At 38.0% G+C, this 14,538-nt stretch overlaps 3 protein-coding genes across 3 annotated transcripts; all 3 read left to right on the top strand.

Moving 5' to 3' along the window:
* Positions 1-1,735: 1,735 nt before the first annotated feature.
* On the top strand, positions 1,736-6,225 carry LOC103436493 (ceramide synthase LOH2). Its single transcript, XM_008374927.4, has 6 exons — positions 1,736-2,200; positions 3,615-3,823; positions 4,038-4,193; positions 4,317-4,502; positions 4,594-4,772; positions 5,836-6,225. Exons 1-6 carry the CDS (start codon positions 2,084-2,086, stop codon positions 5,853-5,855), a joined length of 867 nt encoding a protein of 288 aa, XP_008373149.1. The 5' UTR covers positions 1,736-2,083; the 3' UTR covers positions 5,856-6,225.
* A 640-nt stretch (positions 6,226-6,865) lies between these two features.
* Positions 6,866-9,584, top strand: LOC103436492 (alpha-amylase). The gene is made up of 4 exons (XM_008374926.4): positions 6,866-7,313; positions 7,434-7,569; positions 8,143-8,948; positions 9,190-9,584. Exons 1-4 carry the CDS (start codon positions 7,227-7,229, stop codon positions 9,457-9,459), a joined length of 1,299 nt encoding a protein of 432 aa, XP_008373148.2. The 5' UTR covers positions 6,866-7,226; the 3' UTR covers positions 9,460-9,584.
* An 810-nt stretch (positions 9,585-10,394) lies between these two features.
* On the top strand, positions 10,395-12,613 carry LOC103436491 (alpha-amylase-like). Its single transcript, XM_008374925.4, has 4 exons — positions 10,395-10,612; positions 10,688-10,817; positions 11,023-11,825; positions 12,205-12,613. Exons 1-4 carry the CDS (start codon positions 10,526-10,528, stop codon positions 12,457-12,459), a joined length of 1,275 nt encoding a protein of 424 aa, XP_008373147.3. The 5' UTR covers positions 10,395-10,525; the 3' UTR covers positions 12,460-12,613.
* Positions 12,614-14,538: the final 1,925 nt, after the last annotated feature.

Raw genomic sequence — 14,538 nt, 5'->3', positions numbered from 1 at the left:
GAACATTTGGCAATACCGAACTTCGGTATACCGAAAGTTTGGTATGGTAATGGTAATAGATTTTACCAAACCGAAACTTTGGTACGGTAATTGGTACGAGGGTTTTGGTACGGTAACCGTACCGAACCCACCCCTAGGCTAACATGTAAGCCACATTTGCATAATGTTGACAAAAAAAAAAAAAAACCTTCAATTTAATATGTGATTAGATGCTCAAAGAGATAAATTGATTCAATCTCAAAACTTCATGGTGCAATGTGAGAAAATTAGAACTTCATGACTCATTTTCAAACTCACCGCAAACAAAGATTAAGCGTGTAAAATACACTTAGTCTATATTTTAATTAATACTATTTAAATTTAATACAAATAAAAACTCATAGATGAGAGCACATTATTGTAATCAACTTAATTGCGATACACGGTACATCAATATCACTTGCATTATATTCCTTACTGAAAATGAGGTCAAGTATTATTGCCACCTTCTTTGACCATTCAAGCAAAGTGTGTAAGAATATATTTTTGAATAATGTAGGACTGCAAGTGACACATTACACTTCAATAATTTGATTCATAATGTTTAAATAATCAAAATTCAAGTGGTTTTTTGTAATTTTCCCACACGTAGTTGTCGAATGCAGCCTTACAAGAACATTATGTGGAAGTGGAAGACAACCACCACCGACGTGTGTGTGTGAAGAAAAAATCAATATGTGCATCCTTGTTTTCCATCAACTTGTCAAAAGGTTGCGTGTTCTTTGTCTATATAATTATATGTGGAAAATTCTGTTGTTATTGTGCGGTAGAGGACCATGGGAATGCAGATTTTTCTCTTTGCTTTTCTTCGGCGGCCGGCAGCCTTGCCTTATTAAACAAGTTACAACATCAACATTTTCAAACATAAGAAATAAGGCACAACGTCGCCTTCGCGACCTCTTATCCTAGCCATTGGTTTCAAAGGATGACTTTATCCTAGCTATTGGTTCCAAAGGATCACTTTAACCTCTTCACCTGAGAGTCACCTGTGTTTATTTACCAGAGCTTACAACATGATTTAATTCATAACTTTTCACCATAGAGATTACGTTAAAAGTGCAATATCACCTCATAGATCCTCAATTTGTAAGCCTGGTTAGGCGAATACGATAATAGGGAAAAGGATCCTCGCCATATCCTTTTCCTAGGGATCCCGTGATCAGGAATGTCCATCGTACATCGTTCGGTCGGAAATCATTTTAAAATTTAAAATTAAATATAAATAGTACTTAACGAAAACTGACGGGATTCCTAGGATTCCCAAAAAAAGGATCCGGCGAGGATCATTTTCCCGATAGTAGCACTCATGCACTTCGAAATTGTCCCGTATACCTATTTAGGATCTTAATTCAATAGAGTAGTTTTCACTTTTTTGTTTTCAAATTTTAGTTTGAAGATTTTATTTAAAAACTAAAAACTAAAAGTAGTTATCTAGGATGTTAAAAAATAAAAATAAAACTAAAACGAAATAGTTATTAAGCGGTTTCATGAAAAAGTATAACGTTATGCTTCTCTCTAAAAAAAATTTGACCCCTAAAATCAAAACTTTCCTGCGACCACTTAAACTTATAGGACCTGATTGCCATCATAAACAAAACAACAAGACAAATGTTGAGAAAACTAAAATGACAGGACCAAATAGCAATATCACACTTTCAACGGTATTTTTAATATTTAATTTTATTTTCAATCAATTGACTCCTGTTTAATGGTATTAGATGAAGATTACTACTAAAAATGGAATTCCTGAAATTCTGCAAATAGCAATATCTCTCGCTCTAAGAAAATACAAGAAAACATAATTCCTCTCTCTCTCTCTCTCTTACATGCTCACACACTCCCCTCCCTAACCAGCCAAATCCAGACTTCTCTTCCCGCACTGACAGATAATTAGGGCAAATACAGATCCCCAAGATTGGGAAATGGAAGAATATCGCCTGCAATTGTTGCTCATTGATCCATTCCATTGAGGTCGGAAGCTGTCCTGGAATTTGATCCGCTGATTGATGCTCTTCGCCCGAGCTGTGGTTCCAAGGCACCGCCCATGGATTCGTTCTGGAGCCACAATGCCGCCCCGGGCTCATGGGATTTCCTCGTCGCTGTCTACTTCGCTTTCGGCTTTTTCGCTGCTCGCCTCATCTTCGACAGATTCATCTTTCGCGTAAGGTTTCGAGCTCTTTGTTGCCATTTCAAGTAGCTTGAACGTTAGCTTTCTGTTCAATTTTCTATGAAAGTTTGGTGGATTCTGTTTGGCTTCTGAGAAAATTGTGGGAAAGAGAGAGAGAGAGAAGGAAATCTTGAATTGTATTATCACTTATGTTGCCCTGCTTTACTTTCTTGACTTTTAGGAGTATTTTCTTTTTCTTTTTGTAGAAAAAAAAATCTTTCCTTTTTCATGTTTTAGCTGCGTAGCTTAGTTAGAGTGGCGCTTTTGTTTATTGGACTCCATTCATGACGCGTTTAAGTAAAGGCATTTAGCATAATTGGTCCTTTAATGGATGAGCAGATATGTTTTTTATTATGGTGATCTGCTTGAGTTGAGTTAGTCCAGTAATTTCAGCGATTTGGAAGCGCAAAAAAAAAGAAAAGAAAAAAAACTGCCCTGTTTGAGGATTATATGGTCCTGATTTCCGGAGACTTTGAGATTTCGATGATTTATCAGATCCGCAATAATGGTTGTGAGGTTTTATTATGAACTTGGTATGATGATGGGATGTTTAAGGTTCTGTTAGTGCTAGTTTCTGGTCTAGCATCTGGAAACGGTGATTTTCGTAGGCCTTAAACTTGGTAGTTGCCTAACCTTTTTCTGATTCCGGCAAAAGTTGAGATTTGTTTGTGCTGAGTTGTTAGATTTGGTCCTTTGGAGTATAGGTTGACTAGTTAGTAATTAAATATTAACTTGCTGATGTCGGGCTGTTCAAGGTTTTGATACAGTAAGTTTTGGTGTAGCATCTGAAGGGGGTGCTCGTTATGGACCCTTAACCTGTAGATTTTAAGGTGATATAGATGATACCCTGGGAATTCTAATTTGGTTTTCCAAGTGTTGGTAATATAGGCTGTTTACAGACTGTTAGATTGGCTTCATCCCAGTGTTTGGTTATCTTAATTTAATTCGATATCCTAGGAGAACTCATATTTTTGTGTTCTTTACTGTATGTACAACGATGTACTCTATTCTTGAGCTATAAAAATGATCTTCCTTTTATTCTATGACATCTATTTCACCATGGTAACAGGGGAATATGGTCGTTGTAACTTCACATCTGCCTCTCTAAACCTTATCTTACCTTGAAGGCTTAAACTTGACCCCCTCGCCCCAAAAACCACCACACCATCTGTAACTATAATGCAGCTTTACCAGATTTATATGTTTTTCACAAGATTCATAAATGAAATGCAAAAGCAGTGAGATTCAAATTTAAAAAGCTTCATATCATAATCATCCCAAGTCTGACAAGTAGCATGTCTTTGGCAAACAGAGTGATCAGATCTTAGATTAAACTATAACCTTATCTTACCTTAAAACTTTATCCCTCATACTACAATATTTTATGTTTTTCTTTTCTGCTTTTCAGAATATTTCCGTCTGGTTGTTGAGGAAGGGATCTGCTTCATTGAAGCTTGATATGGCCACACGGGCAAAGATTGTAAAATGTTCGGAGTCAATGTGGAAGCTTACATACTATGCCACTGTTGAAGCATGCATTCTCAGCATAACCTACCATGAGCCATGGTTCACAGATACAAAAGAGTACTTTAAAGGCTGGCCAAACCAAGAGCTGCGGTTAGTGATTCATACGGTTGGGCTTAATAGTCCTAAACTACTGGTTAGATAAACCATTTTTTTTAATTGCTGAAAATGTCTCAGTCATGTCTTTAATTTTGCATATTGTTTGGAATGACTTGAATATGTAAAACTCGAGATTTATGATGAGTTGAGTTTGACAGATATAGCAGGGCAAAATTGTCTATTCTGACCCTATCCTTGCTTATTTCAGGCTTCCCATAAAGCTTTTCTATATGTGTCAGTGTGGATTCTACAGCTACAGCATTGCTGCCCTCCTTACATGGGAGACTCGAAGGAAGGATTTCTCAGTGATGATGTCTCACCATGTAATTACTGTTCTCCTGATTGGGTTCTCATACATAACAAGGTATATTTCAGGTTTTCTGCAAGTACATATGTCAGTACTGCAAAGAACAACTTTTTAGCTGTGTTAACTCGTGTGATGTGAAGGATCTCGTGCAATTACTTTCATGTTATTGTCCACTTTCAGCTTTTTTCGGATTGGCTCAATCATTCTTGCCCTGCACGATGGAAGTGACGTATTTATGGAAGCTGCCAAGGTTTTCAAGTATTCTGAGAAGGAGCTTGCGGCAAGTGTGTTCTTTGGATTTTTTGCTGTTTCGTGGGCCATACTGCGGTTAATATTCTTCCCTTTCTGGGTCATAAGTGCATCAAGGTCTGCTCTCATGGTAAATCATTTTATTAAACCACATTTACATGTACGGTGGCTCCTCCAACTTATCTGTTCTTATGTTGATATTTTCCAGCTATGATCTTTGTGACTGCTTGGATCTATCGAAGCCCTCTCCCAGAGCTCTGTATTATGCATTCAATACAATGTTACTGATGCTTTTTGTGTTCCACATATACTGGTGGGTTATGATTTGTTCAATGATAAGGAGACAGGTGAACAATAGAGGACAAGTTGGAGAAGATATTAGATCTGGTAAACCATATCTTTTACTTTGAGAGTTTTAAATATTACAATTCCGAATAGTGCTTATGAAATTTATTTTGTGAAGCACGTTATTATATTTTGGAAAGTATACTTTCTGTCTCTTGATCTCATTAATTCAGTAATGGCTGGAAGCATTTAGCCAGAGTTTCTTCCGTAAAAGGCACTTTGTTAATAAGTGCATGCCTTGATATTTAATAAGACTGCATGCAAAAAAAAGTCGTCATGTTACTAGTCTTATTGGTAAATTTGGGACTTACATTATCTATACTATATTTTAATGGCTACTTAGAGTTTGTTTTCGTTGTAACTACATGGGTAGTTTAAGGAAATTTGATCAGGGTCCAGGCAACTGATACAGAAAGTAGTACGTAGTTCTGTTGCAATGTAAGTACTACGTAGATAGTATATATTGATATGGATGGCTTGGTGACTAGGATACATCATATTGAATTAAAATTTTCATGATTTCTACTAGTCCTAGAAATTTAATTTCCAATTCACCTATAGTAGTTGGTATGTCTTGTCCCAAGTGGCCTCGTGGGTGTCAGCTCATGCTGCAAATAGCTTGTTGGCAAATGGGGATGTGGCCAAGGACAATGCTACTTTTGCCAACTTTTCTTTCCTGACCTGACGTAAAACAATATAGTTGATTGCATTAGAAAAGGAACACGATGTTATAGAACCCAATGTGAGCATGCAAGTTGGGAAAGAAAAACTGGGAAGTAAATTTGGGTTTTCTGGCATTGGCCTATGGCTGATACGTTTTGCTACCCAGATTCCCAGACCAAGTATTGGTGAAGGCTCTGCCCATATCTAAGCTAAGGATTTTGGTTTGATGGCCACGTTTCAAATTCTGTCACTGTATTGTGGGATTATTCATTGTACTTGGACTAACTATCTTGTGTTCCTTAAACCAACCATATGTAACATCTACATTAACCCACAATGGAAACACATTTTAGAAGTGAAAAGTGAAGTATCTCAGTGTTTTTTAGATGGGATTTTTTTCTCCCTTTTTCTGAATACTTTTTTTTTTTGCCCTTGTTTACAGATTCAGAGGACGATGATTAGGCGGAATATTTCCCCAAGTTCTTTTTGTGTGGCTGTGCTAGTATGGTGGGGAGACTACTTTTGACTCCTCGGTTTGTCGCTGCACTCTAAAATGGTCCTTATCTGTAGGAAGGGCTTTGATAATTTCTTCCATTTACAAATTTTCTATGGCGAGTGCGGATAATCATGGAGGTAGGAACACGGAGCAGGTCTCATGATGATGATATATTTGTTTTCCTTATACAGTGGAGTCTCTGTTAAGCTTTCGGGTGTATAAATAGAAGGCAGTTCCTGTATAATTCTTCTCTGGATAATCACTTGTTTCGGCTTAGCCTTTGTATGGGGAATTGAAAGGTATTCACAATATAGAAAATAGAAAATTTCTTTGGCATGCTGTGTGATTTGATTCAAGACCTCCTTTGTAGTAGCACTTCGAACTCTATATTCTCGCTCTCTCTCTCTCTTCTTTTTTCCTCTATCTTTAATGGAAAACAAAAATAGAAACATTTCGAAACGGACCCCTTGTGTTTCCATCCTCAGTTTATGTTGCGTAATTTGTCTGTTCTCCCATAGATAGCGTGTTGCTTATAGCTTGTTAGAGCATGTGTTGTTGTGAAATGTCCGCACTCCACATGCATGCTTTTTATGCACAAGTCCTTGAACTTCTTGAATTTGGAGGCTCTCACATTCAAAAGTTCGGCATGTCTCTCCCAGATTGTGTGGTTTGATTCTAGGCGGACTCTGATTCACAAACAAATACAATTGTAGTGTTAATACTCAAGGGCCAGTTTCATAGTGCTTTTTAAAGCAGCTAAAAGAATGTTCCAGAAATGAAAAGCTCTTTTTATAGCGTTTGGCGGAAAAAAAAAGTTTTTAATACTTTCATGTCTATGTCAGATCGTGTGATTTTCGATTTGCTTCTAATTAACAAAAGCGTTTATGCGTACAAGTACTTTTTTTCGTGAAATACAAAGCGTTTGTGAGCAGAATTGTTTTCTAGAGATTCTTTCTCAACCAGGCTCTTATTAGAGAAAAAAAAAAAAAGATGTGTCTTTTACGATGCTATTAAACTCTCTCTCTCTCTATCGACTTAACTGCAAAAGCACTCCATTTGGATGCGTGACATTGGTGTTGTGGGGAGGAAGTGTCAACTCACCACAAACAAAACTGTAGCCAATTCAATATAATGCTTGAGCTTGGCTTGTAAGGAATTCCAATATATTGACTCTTGACGCGAAGACTTGAAGTGGAATATGAGTAACTTTTTCACACCTCCAATCCAGATTATCCAATCCATCTGAATTGTTAAGAGTTAGAGTTAGATCGATCGATAATCTTTACAATTTAACCTCAAACAAACATTCTGGTAATAAATTCTGCAAGGAAAGAGACATGAAAGCTCGAACCACTTCCCTCTTCTTTCTCCTTTTCTGTATACCTCTACTCCCCAACTTAACTGCTCCCCAGATCCTATTTCAGGTAATCTCTCTCTCTTTCTCGCTCTCTCTCTCTCTCTATATATATATATATATGTGTGTGTGTGTGTGTGTTTGAATGACTAAACGGTTTTTCTGGGGCTGGCCGGTGAGCGATGATCAGGGGTTCAATTGGGAATCATGGAAGGAGGAAGGAGGATGGTACAAATCTTTAAGCCAGTCCATACCTCAACAACTAGCTTCTTCTGGGATTACGCATGTTTGGCTTCCTCCACCTTCTCATTCTGTTTCACCTCAAGGTATATGCTATTCTTTCACCTCCCCCGTTTAGCACTTTTCAATTCAGTTACTACTCAAAACCAGGTTACAATTTGATAACGCAGCCGAATTAGTTTAACAAATCTGTTAAACATCAGATAGGATGCATTCAATTCGATACAATATATTTGAAATGAACTTTGATTTATACGGAATCGTTTTAAATCCATTCGTTTTCATCGTTTGGTCTAATTCAATTTTCCATAGATAGGGCTAGTTTGGTACCTAGAATTCGTCAAATAGCTCATATAATTCATGTGTGTAGGTAGAGGTGAATGATTTTTTATTTTGAGGGGATTAAAAGGGATAAATTTTCTTCCTAAGTAATCTATCTTCTACCTTCGAGTTAAACACAAGGACTTCCCTTATTCCGTCGACATATATACCTTGAGTACAATAAAGTATTAAATTATATTCCAGTCCTAGGCATCAAACGAGCCCTATATCCTATAGCCCAAACGGCACTGAACTTTAGTTTGATAACATTCTTCCTATTTAGTCATTAGCTACTTGCAGCAGCTGATGACTGTCATTTGACTCTTCACTTTTCCCAGGATACATGCCTGGAAGGCTCTATGATCTGAATGCATCAAGATACGGAAACCAAGATGAACTCAAGGCGCTGATAAACACCTTCCATGACAACGGGATACAAAGCATTGCAGATATAGTCATAAACCACAGATGTGCAGAGAAGAAAGATGAAAGAGGAATATGGTGCATCTTCGAAGGAGGAACTCCAGATGATCGCCTTGATTGGGGCCCGTCTCTTATTTGCAGCGATGACACAGCTTATTCCAATGGCAAGGGCAACCCTGACACTGGAGCTGACTTCAGTGCTGCTCCTGACATTGATCACATTAACACAAGAGTCCAGAGAGAGCTCTCAGATTGGATGAATTGGCTAAAGACTGAAATCGGGTTTAATGGATGGCGATTTGATTTTGTCAAGGGATACGCTCCAGAATTCACCAAGTTGTTTGTGACAAACACGAGGCCTAGTTTCTCAGTAGGGGAACTTTGGAACTCCCTTGCTTATGGAAGTGATGGAAAACTCGAGTACAATCAAGATGCTCACCGTCGAGCACTTGTGGGATGGGTAGAGGGTGCTGGTGGCGATGTTACAGCATTCGATTTTACTACGAAAGGGATACTTCAAGCTGCAGTCCAAGGGGAACTATGGCGGATGAAAGATTCGAATGGAGGGGCACCAGGAATGATTGGCTTGTCACCAGGAAAGAGTGTAACTTTCGTAGATAATCATGATACAGGTTCTACACAGAACATGTGGCCATTTCCATCAGATAAAGTCATGCAGGGATATGCATACATTCTTACTCATCCGGGAATCCCCTCAATCGTAAGATTCTAAATTTGATTTACTTTCTTCCAAGCTGGAAAGCTGGCATCTTCATAACCGCTAAAATTCGTCTAGCTGAGTACAATTTGAGATTTATAGTTATTGGAACAGAAATCTCTTTGGACTGAAAAGTTAACTTTGTTAGGATTTAGTCAACAACTATGTTGATCTAGTGAACTAATGTTTTTTTTTTTTACTTATACATTCTTAAATTTTCCTTATCTGAACATATTTGTAACAGTTTTATGACCACTACTTTGACTGGGGCTTGAAAGAGGAGATCACTAAACTCGTTGCAATCAGATTAAGGAACGGGGTCGGACCTGACAGTGCCTTGCGTATTCTAGCATCTGATGCAGATCTCTATGTAGCTGCCACAGATGAGAAAATCATAGCAAAGATTGGTCCAAGGTATGACGTGGGGAACCTTGTACCTCCAACCTACCAAATTGCAACTTCTGGAAATGATTACTGTGTGTGGGAGAAAAAAGCAGGAGCCTTGTTGGAATGAACTAATTAATTACAAATTTCTGTATCACAAGTGTATTATATGCTTAATTATTGAGGATAAAGCAAACAGTAGTCCTCAACCAAAATAGAAATCGGGGTCTTTTAACCCCCTATTTGAGACTATAACATGTGTAGATTCTCTGGAAGCAACAATTTGGCCGAAGTCAGGACAGTGTTAATGTTGCCTGATTTGATTCAAGACCTCCTGCAAAGATTCTTATCGATGGAGAATCCAGTTAAACCGTCATTGCTAGCAATCTCGAAGAGTTTCCCTCTAACCAGGAGGCCAATCACAGCACGACACGTGTCGACATCAAAAGCCAATCATAGCGCGACACGTGTCAACATCAGAAGCCAATCACAACACGACATGTGTCAATGTTAGAATGAAACTAGAAACTCTCTTCTATAAATAGAGATCATTCTCTCACAATATTTCTTAATGTCATTTGTACTAAATCATTCACTAGTACTCACTAAAAGAGAGCTTGAACCTATGTACTTGTGTAAACCCTTCACAATTAATGAGAACTCCTCTACTCCGTGGATATAGCCAATCTGGGTGAACCACATACATCTTGTGTTTGCTTCCCTGTCTCTATCCATTTGCATACTTATCCACACTAGTGAACGGAACAATCTAGCGAAGGTCGCAAACTTAACATTTTCTGTTGTACCAAAGTCCTCACTGATTTTGTATATCAACACAGTTAAACAAAACAGTCGGGATTTCACTTAACAAAACAGTCGAAGTTTTTTTCACATCTTTTGGCAAAGTAGCAGTCAGCTTTCCACTTACCAAAATAGTCAAGATTTTGGAACCAAGTGAAGTCTCCTCCCAAGATTTTTCTCCCATGTTGGATCATTATCCTTGGTCTGACTGTTCTCATTAATCTCGTACCTTAGTTTCTTTCCTTACAAATCAAATCACTTGCCAGAAAAGTCAAATTTGCGCCTCTTTTGGGCCAGATAACTGTCGAGTTTTCACACCCTCCATCTTGTTATATAACATTGAAAAACAGTATTGAACCATAACGTTCACAAAGCAATTCAAGCTCAAAGGAGACATGAACACTCGAAACGTTCCCCTCATCTGTTTCCTACTCTCTATCCTTCTCACACCCAACTTCACTGCTTCACAGATCATCTTTCAGGTATTTATATGAATACTTTACCTCTCTCTCTCTCTCGCAATAGGACTAACGTGTTTTCGGGTCTTTGATGGTCAGGGGTTCAACTGGGAATCAAGCAGGAAGGGAGGATGGTACAACATTTTAAAGCAGTCTGTACAAGACCTAGCTAGTTCCGGAATCACACATGTTTGGCTTCCTCCATCTTCTCATGCTGCTTCAGATGAAGGTATTTCTATGTCCTAAACTGTAAACTCTCTTTTGAACTTTGTCATTAGACCAAACCAGATTTTGTTTAAAGTTTTTGAGCTAGAATATGATCTCCGGACTAGCACGCGAAGTCCGGTATTAGGTGTTTACTTTCAAAAGAACAGTCTTGTATGACCCTTATATGACAATATTGTCCTGAAGCTTCATCTCATATATTTCCCAAGGATACATGCCGGGAAGGCTTTATGATCTCAATTCAAAATTTGGAAACAAAGATGAATTGAAGTCACTGGTAAGTGCGTACCGCAACAGTGGGATACAGTCTGTGGCAGATATAGTTATAAACCACAGAACTGCAGAGAAGCAAGACGAGAGAGGAATATGGTGCATCTTTGAAGGAGGAACTGACGATGATCGCCTTGATTGGGGGCCGTCTCTTATTTGCGGTGATGATACAAAATATTCTGATGGCAAGGGAAACCCTGACACTGGAGAGGACTTCGGTGGTGCTCCTGACATTGACCACAAAAACACAAGGGTTCAGAAAGAGCTCTCGGATTGGATGAATTGGTTAAAGACTGAAATCGGGTTCAGTGGTTGGAGATTTGATTTTGTTAAGGGATATGCTCCTGAATATACCAAGCTGTATATGACAAATACAAGTCCAAATTTCGCAGTAGGGGAACTTTGGAATTCCCTTTCTTATGGAAGTGATGGAAAACCGAACCCAGATCAAGATGCACATCGACAAGCGCTAGTCGGATGGGTGGAGAGTGCTGGAGGAGGTGTTACAGCATTTGATTTTACAACTAAAGGGATACTTCAAGCTGCAGTCCAAGGGGAGCTTTGGAGGCTGAAGGACTCGAATGGTGGCGCTCCAGGGATGATCGGATTGAAGCCAGGAAGTAGTGTAACTTTCATTGACAATCATGATACAGGTTCCACACAACATTTGTGGCCATTTCCATCTGATAAGGTCATGCAGGGATATGCTTACATTCTCACTCATCCAGGGATCCCATCAATAGTAAGCTCGTACACTTTCATTTAACTTTGAGTAATGCTATAGGCATGCAAACCCGACATCATTGTTGACATATTCTTTTATAAAGGCTGGCCCCATATACAAATGATGTAGGGCCCACCTGTACTAGAGAGTGTCAGCAATTGCGTCAGTTTTGCGTATGGTATTATTTACGTTTTTCTCAAGCTATAACATTGCCATCCTTCTTTATAATGAATTTGTTTCCAATCTATAAAAATATGAAAGAATGTGAGAATTGAGGCAGAGTGAAGCACTCACTATTTAGCATTTGCGTTCTTGCTATTGCTCTGGTGAACTTATTTATAACTGATACCTATGGTCCACGCTTAAAAGTTGTTTATCTCATTATCTTTTGTGACAGTTTTATGATCACTTCTTTGACTGGGGCTTGAAAGGGGAGATCTCTAAACTCACTGCAATCAGATCGAGAAATGGGATCAAACCCGACAGTGCCTTGCGCATTCTAGCAGCCGATGCAGATGTCTATGTAGCTTCCATAGATGAGAAAATCATAGTCAAGATTGGTCCGAAGATGGATTTAGGCCAACTTATACCTCCAAACTTCCAAGTTTCGACTTCTGGAAAGGATTATGCCGTGTGGGAGAGAAAGGCATGAGGGCCTGTATCATCTGGAATAAGGCTACTTTTGAATTAAATAAACTCTCTGTTATAGTAATTTAAAAGTTGATCATGTATTTTATTTCCCAACGTTTTGTTTTTTTATATTCCTCCAAGATGGAGAATTACCAAGAAAGTGGAGTTTTCTCCTATATATGTTTGCAGTCCATCAAAATTACAAGACCCTTCACGTAAAAAACATGACAATTAGAGTCACATTTCAAAGACTTCTCAGGAATGCGGAATGTGTAACTTAGATGCTAGGGTTCTTCCGAGACACCGAATTATCTTGAATACGTTCCGGTTTACAACTAAAAGGACACCCGCTGATTTATTCAGCGCTAATGAATCAAGGAAAAATTAATGATAAGGGTTTGAAAACTGTAAATGTTAACAAAAAAAATCATGTACTAACTTTATTTAATGGTTATGACAAAGCCCAATATTAAATCAGTCCAATTATAATGGCCCAAACAATGAGTTTCCAGTTTTGCGCTCACAGCAACTCACACACACGCGAGCAGAGAATTCACAGATGAGGAGTTCCAGCATATTCTGCTTGTGTTGAATACCAACATGGATGGAAAGAAGAAGATCATGTTTCACCCTTACCTCCAGCATATTCTGCTTGGTTGCAATCACTCTTATTATCTGGTGAAATTTCGACCGGAGTTTTCGCATTATGTGTATAGAGAGCCTCATGATGGTTGTAGCTTCTCTGGTTCCCAATTTCCTAATGGGTATTATAACAGGAGCTAGAATCATGGTAATGAGATACACTCAAATGCTTGATAAGCTTCCTCTTCTCTTTCCCATCATGTATATCCTTCCTGGTGTATCCTCAATTAAATGGTTGTGCATGCAGAGCATCATGATGATGACCTCGGGTTTCTTCCTCTTGCTCCCAGATCTTCCCAAGCCGTTTGGGATACCAATAGACCACTCCAAGTGGTGGGACTTGGCTGCTATTCCCATGTGGTCTTTGACATTACCGGGGCCTTCGTGTGCGTCGACAGAGATTTGTGGCCTTTGAAGAAGCGACATTGAGGAGGAGGAGAAAGAAGGAAATGACACACGTTACATCAAATTACCAATTTTATTTCAAGTTCCTGAACTGTGTTCCTTCTGTCCCTTCCCCTTTGGAAATCTGGAATTCCACTCGCACTCAGTCCAAAATTCCAGTTTTAATTTTTTTTTAATTGGCATTTGACAACACTAATCTTGTTCCCTGTGTCGAATTTTTATAGTAATTTGGCCCTTTGGTTAATGTGTAAGATTTAGTTCCCCAATTTTTATAACATTGTTGCAAGCTGGTTGTCTTAACTTTGCATAAATTAAAAAACTGAAAAAAAGATGGGTTTGGATGTTTAGTGGGATCTACTTATTAGTGAACATGCCAAACCAACAAACAAAAAGAAACAAAGAATTCAAGGACCTGCAAAAAATTGTATCACAATTGCCATGATCATAATTAAAGGAAATTTTAGTTACATATATATGGGTGTTCTTGTTCTAGGTTTGAGTTGGAGCATGAGATTAGAGAAGAAGCGAAAGAAAGTAAATAGTCGGTGTTCAACTTTAAAAAATAGTTAGTATTCAGTTTAATAAATAGAGATAGTACAAGTATTTAGTTTAATAAATAGTGATAATACCCGCGTTCAGTTCTAGAAATAGTTCATGTTCAATTTAAGAAATAGTGGTAGTATCAGTGTTCAATTTAAGAAATATTCAATATTCAATTTAAGAAATAATCAATATTTAGTTTACGAAATAGTTAATATTCAGTTTACGAAATAGTCAATATTCAATTTATGAAATAGTAATAGTACCAAAGTTCAATTTAAGAAATAATCATATTCGTGTCCAGTTCTAGAAATAGTGGGTGTTCTGTTTAAAAAATAGTCAGTGTTCAGTTTAAAAAATAGTCAGCTCAGTTTAAAAAATAATCGGTTCTGTTTACAAAATAGTCAATGTTCAGTTTACGAAATAGTCAGTATTCAGTTTAAGAAATAGTGATAGTACTACTGTTCAGTTCAAGAAATAGTGATAATATCCGTGTTCAGTTCAAAAAATAGTC

Source organism: Malus domestica, chromosome 05 (genome assembly GCF_042453785.1).
Source record: "Malus domestica chromosome 05, GDT2T_hap1".
Taxonomy (NCBI): domain Eukaryota; kingdom Viridiplantae; phylum Streptophyta; class Magnoliopsida; order Rosales; family Rosaceae; genus Malus; species Malus domestica.
Note: the sequence above shows the minus strand (reverse complement) of the source record. Positions and strands in the feature narration are given on the sequence as shown.